The 5,905-nt window shown below is 36.9% G+C and overlaps 1 protein-coding gene across 1 annotated transcript; it reads right to left on the minus strand.

The window, feature by feature from the left end:
* Positions 1 to 933: 933 nt before the first annotated feature.
* rhof (ras homolog family member F) lies at positions 934 to 5,700 on the minus strand. The gene is made up of 5 exons (XM_082157906.1): positions 5,346 to 5,700; positions 4,974 to 5,061; positions 3,541 to 3,650; positions 3,072 to 3,206; positions 934 to 1,934 (listed from the first exon to the last, which is right to left on the minus strand). The coding sequence occupies exons 1-5, from the start codon at positions 5,472 to 5,474 to the stop codon at positions 1,770 to 1,772; spliced, it is 627 nt and encodes a 208-aa protein (XP_082014032.1). The 5' UTR covers positions 5,475 to 5,700; the 3' UTR covers positions 934 to 1,769.
* Between the last annotated feature and the right edge of the window lie 205 nt (positions 5,701 to 5,905).

Here is a 5,905-nt window from a genome sequence, read left to right on the forward strand (position 1 = left end):
GGGTAAAATAAATGATGCTATTTTTTCTTATCTACTTTTTATTCAATTCATTTATTTAGAAAAAAACACAATAACGAAATTCTTTCAAACAACATCATTTACCCATATTACCTGACAGATAATACGAGATGAAAGGTCGTGAAAAATCAATCACGTGTGTCTCTGACAAGGCCAGGCACATTAAACAGCAGGAAAGGGGCCCGCGACATTTTAGCCAATCAGAATGCATATCTTTTGTTCAGTCATTTTGCCTGTTCAGTTTGCTGACAGTGGGTGGATGACATATTTTGAAGGGCGTGATTGTGGAAATCACGTGTGGTTGAATTTGGCAAAATTGTTGAAATTGCTCATAAAACTTTTAAAATAAAACTCTGTCCAGTTTTAAAGCGTTATTAATGTTTACTAATTATTTTAATAGTATTATTATAATCATATTTGTGACCTGTTAATTCATTAAATAAATAAAAATCAATACATAAAAGTAATTCATTACTTTTTTATTATTATATTTGTGTCCGTTCATATAAATAACATACTGTATTTATAGAAAACAATAGCTTATATAAAACAGTAAATTATATGTATATAATTATAAATATTTTTTGTAAATAATTAACTTACAATACCTTGAAGAGTAAACTAATAAAATTAATAAAAGCATATGCAAAGCGCATTCAAATGCATCAAAATAAATGAACATCGATAAGTAACATTTCAATCTTTAGCTTTGTAGCTGTGACACGCAGCAATATTTGGAGACTTCCGTTACCGCAGTCGCATCCTGCTAGGCAGGAGTTTTTATAACCACAACATGATCACTTTTGTGTTTTGACCAAGTTTGTTTTGCAAACCAAGCAGAGATTTTCTACATATGTCTGCTTAAAATATGAAAAATGAACAGTTATCAGCGCCAATGAAACGAATACACGCCTATAAAAGAGCTATAGAATTTTAATAGTGAATCCTGTTTCACACACAATTTCCTTCAGTAGGGCATAAATACACAATGTATAACTTAAAGGACAGGTTTATTTGTGCAATCTACACACAGGGAGGAACAGACAAATGGTTTCCACATAAATGATTCTATGTATCTATGTTAGATCTGAACAACTTAAAGATAGTAAATAATCCCTGTACTGAAATGAACAAAAAGTGAGATTCCAGTTAAAATGGTGGGTCTTCAGTCAAATCCGCTCTGTGCTATTGTGTCTCTGGACCGGAGCTGCGGGGGGTCTTCATTTGAACTTCATTTGTCCCAATGGAAAGCATATTTACACTGTCTGAATCGTGATTTCATGGGGACTTTAAGGCACCAAGAAAGAAAAATACTGTAACTCAAAGTTTTAAATTTCAAGTGCAACTATTATGTAAGCAGATAACATGAATTACACAAGAAACATGTTACACCCGAGTGCATAATAATGGCAGTTATTAATGAGTCAGTTGTGCGTTACAACAGTACACTTTATACAACAGTGCACAACAGACTATATAACCAAACTTCCAATGTGAATGCATGAGATGTATGGTCATCCCTGAGACAGCAGCAGCAGTTTTTCCATCTCCTATTGGATCCACGATCATAGAAGACAAAATTCCATTCCATGCTTGGTGGGAAGATTGTGAGAAGACAATGTCCCGAAAAATATTCCTTCGAGAAAGCTTAAACAATTCTGAGAGGCTTTGCAGATGGTTCCAGAATGTTTACAATACATCACAGTTCATATATACAAAACTTGAACAAAATCTATTTCTTTCAGGAATGGTCACAGGATGGTACAGCGTTTCTTCTTCAGGAGGTGTTTTGCTTTAGCCCTGGCCGCTAGCGCTCGCTTGGTCGCTTCTCTGAAAATGTCCTCTACGTTTTCTCTATATTTAGCCGAACACTCCAGGTATACTTCAGCGTTCATTTGCTTCTGGACCTGTTCACCCTAAGAAAGAGAAATGAAGGTTAGTTACTCTGGACTTCCATTACTATCCATAACTTTTAAGCTCACACACCCCCAATAAAACACAACCAAACAAAGCATATGACAAAAACTCGGTGAATCAACCTGGTTAGTCCATAAAGCATTAAAACAATAAACATCACAAGCACCTCGACAACAATGTAAAAAGCAAAGACATTTATATTGCTACAAATGATTTCTGTTTTAAATATGTTGATCTTTAGAACTTTCTGAAAAAAAGTATCATGGTTTCCACAAAAATATTAAGCAGCAAAACTTACTTAACTCAATATGACACAACCACAAAGGCCTATATATATATATGTAGGCAGGGCTTGACATTAACACCCTCCAACCCACCAAATGTGTGTGGATTTCAGTGGTGTGTAATTCAGAGCACTCCTATTAGCCGCCTTGGTGGGTTGAATTTTGTATAATAATATATAACATTTTCAACAGTAGTCTTTTAAAAAGGCGTGTTGTCAAAAATATAGATTTTTCAATACTGAAATATCTGAAACGCTTCCAAAAGTCATTTTTCGCAGAACAGATACACGATACCAGATGCGCTTTCTCGCTCTCTCATCTCTCCGACAGCGAGTTTTTGTATTGTTGGTCTTTCAGGGCTTGAATTTCTGCGTGGGATTGCGTATATTGCACATAATTTGACTCATTCCCGCAGATTTTGTGCTCACATCCAAAGTGCGCGCACATAAAGCCGCCTCTCAATACTAAATTAAACTCTTTTTCACTGCTTATTGCGCTTAAACAGTCAAATACACACAAAATAATATCAAAATGCCGGTCTCGACGAATATTCACGTAAACACAGTCAGTTATGCGTAAGTGAACGTAAACAGTTGAGAATTAAAACACATATGTAACAGTATAATGGATCTGTGTGTAAGGTCTTAAAGTGTCAGCAGCCAAATATACCGGCTGCCAAATTATGCGATAATACTATAAATATATCTATGGCAGTATACAGTGTCAAAATTGCGGCTGGTGAAAATGCTGAGTGGCTAGTAACTTTGGAAAACCACTAGCCACAGTGGCTGGTGAGCAAAAAAAAGTGAATGTCAAGTTGTGTATATAGGTATATGTAAATATAATGGCAACCTCGAGGTAGGTGATGGGCGCCATATCTAAGGCTTTGAGCTTCCTTGTCTTCTCCTTGTCTTTTCGCAGGTCCGTTTTGCACCCTATCAAGACAATGGGGACGTCACGGCAGAAATGATGGACCTCTGGAAACCACTGTAGGAGGAGAGGAAAACATTGCTCAAAACACAACTTCTTCTTTTATGTAAATACTTGTTCTGGTCTTCCTCAATGCTGTAATGGTGTGCTGTCTCTATCTTTAGGCCCTGAATGAACAGTCCCTTTGCCGTGCCTTTATTTAAACAGGGCTCGGCACATTCCTCTCAGCTGACATGACGGGAAGGTTCCAGAAATACTGTTTGTTTTCAGTGGTGGTCCATCTGTATAATTATCTACACTCCAGGTCAAAGTTTATCAGCTCACAGTTGCCAGCAAACAACATTAAAACAGACTTTCATCAGTAAACGGTTTCATTCCCAGCTGATTTCACCTTTATTGTGACATTTTCGAATGATGTTGGATTGGTCACATCGTAGCAGATGATAACAAGGTTTGCTTCTTGATACGACAGAGGCCTCAAGCGATCATAGTCCTCCTGGCCTGTCAATAAACAGATTTTGGTTAGAAGGAAATGACATATTATACCACACACTGATACCTGAAAACAGTGCTACATTATCTGGAGTGTTTCTATGGTGATATAGACAAAAAGTCATTCAAGCAGAGGCGGAGACGTCTGACCATATAGAGCATCTTTCTGTATGTCGTATTTTATGAACAGAGTATTTTGATGAAGAACCGAGATGTGGTAGAAACCACATCCTGGCTTCAACATCCTGTTCCAGAGAGGCAGAGAAGGTCCGGGCAGAAGTGTGGGTCTGATAAGCAGCTCAATTACTGAAAATGTCGTTCAATTCATATAACATGCACTTTACAGAATTTACCATGGAGAAATTTGGGTTATATAGACGTAAGGGGTTCACTGGAAGTAAATGAAACGAATGTAAATAAGCTATAAAATGTCTGATGATTAGTGTGATTTATAAAAAAATGACACTTCCTTATTCTATGGTAATTTAAAATATGTCCTGTAGTTCCTGAATGTACAGTTCTCAAATGTTTTAACTACTAGAATATGTATACCCATTTTCTACAAATTTGGAGCTTCAAAAATAAAACAAAATGACTCCAGTCTTCAGTGTCACATGATCCTTTCTGAATTGGTGCTCAAAGAATTTTTTTAAATTATTATCAATGTTGAAAACAGTCGTGTTGCTTAAAATTTTTGTAGAAAGCGGATAATTTTTTTTTTTTCAAGATTCTTTGATGATTTTAATTAGAAATATTTTGTAACATTATAAATGTCTTTAATGTCACTTTTAATCAATTGAATGCATCCTTGCTGAATAAAAGTAATCTTTTTTTGTATTTATTTTTTTAAATAAACCTTACTGACCCCATACTTTAGGTGGATATGATGATGAACTACTAAATGTAAATAATTAAATGATTAAAATTCGCATGAAATACATGCAATGTTCATCCACATTCAGCATTTGGCTTTTAGATTGTTGCACCACATCCGCAGACTGATTCTGGCCCAATAAGCCACTGCTTAGAAACTGGTGTGTGATACTAAGAATATGAATATTTTGCAATGGCTAATATAATTAATTTGAAGTAACTACTGTAATGCTGTTAGGAATATATAGAGTATTTTATCATAAAATATGATCAAAGTGTGAATGCTGCATGACCTCAGAGATGACAGCTCTGAAAACTATTACTAATGGCCTACTCACACCCATTTTGCACTTAACATTCCTGCCTAAATATTTAATCAATGAAGCGTGTCACTAAAGAGAATAAGGCTTGGAATCTAAGGTGTGTCTCGCGTCTGACAGGGTGGATGTTGGCACTTACCTGCTGTATCATAGAGATTCAACTGAATATCTTTTCCTCCATAAGACACGGTGGTGACATATTTGTCGAACACAGATGGAGCGTATTTCTGTTGAACATCAAGATCAAATCAGGAATATAATGGTGCATGAAAAGTTCTTGTTTCTACAAGACACATTACAATCAAGGCGTAGGCAGAAACCAGAATTGCTGTGGAAAAACTTGCTGAGGATATTGTGTAAATGACTGTTATACATTTTGCAATATTTCCTTCTCTGAAACTCTACATGTAAATGTGTGTTAATGGTTATTTCTGTAACTTTCTAGTCTTTGGAATAGAAGCAAATCTGGTCTACTCACACTCAAAAAACTGTCAAGTATCTGAAATCTCACCTCAGGGAAATCTCCTTTGGCGTACACCATTAGCAGGGATGTCTTTCCACAACCTCCATCTCCGACGATCACAATTTTGAGTGAATCAGCTTGAGTGCCATTGCCGGCTACAGTGCCGTTCTGGGTCATGTCCTTTACGCGGGCCGCACCGGCCAAGTCAGTTCCTCCAACAGGTGCCCAAGAGCACAGAAGTGTCAGGTAAATTCATGAGACTAAAACTCTGCCAGGTAAGCATGCTGCTATCCGGTCCTAACTTCCTCCTCCTTCTTGCTCTTTTTTCTTTTCTTTTCAAACCATGTGACTATGTTATCAAGTGTAGCCCAGATCAGAGCGTGCTACTGTAATTGAGGCTGTGTGACATGTGTGAGTTTTTCCTGTCTGTCTACACATGTTCTGCACTCTCACTAGGCGGAGTGAGACTACATGAGGACACTCCCCGAAGCCGGTCGTAGGAGAGTTGACTTCCTAACGTAATTTGCCTGAAAACCTTCATTTTTCAGATTCTCCAGAGGGTTGATAACAGCATGTTGCTCTGAATGGAACATTCTTGAGATAGGCCA

The sequence above is a fragment of the Leuciscus leuciscus genome, assembly GCF_965113295.1.
Source record: "Leuciscus leuciscus genome assembly, chromosome: 24".
NCBI classification, from domain to species: domain Eukaryota; kingdom Metazoa; phylum Chordata; class Actinopteri; order Cypriniformes; family Leuciscidae; genus Leuciscus; species Leuciscus leuciscus.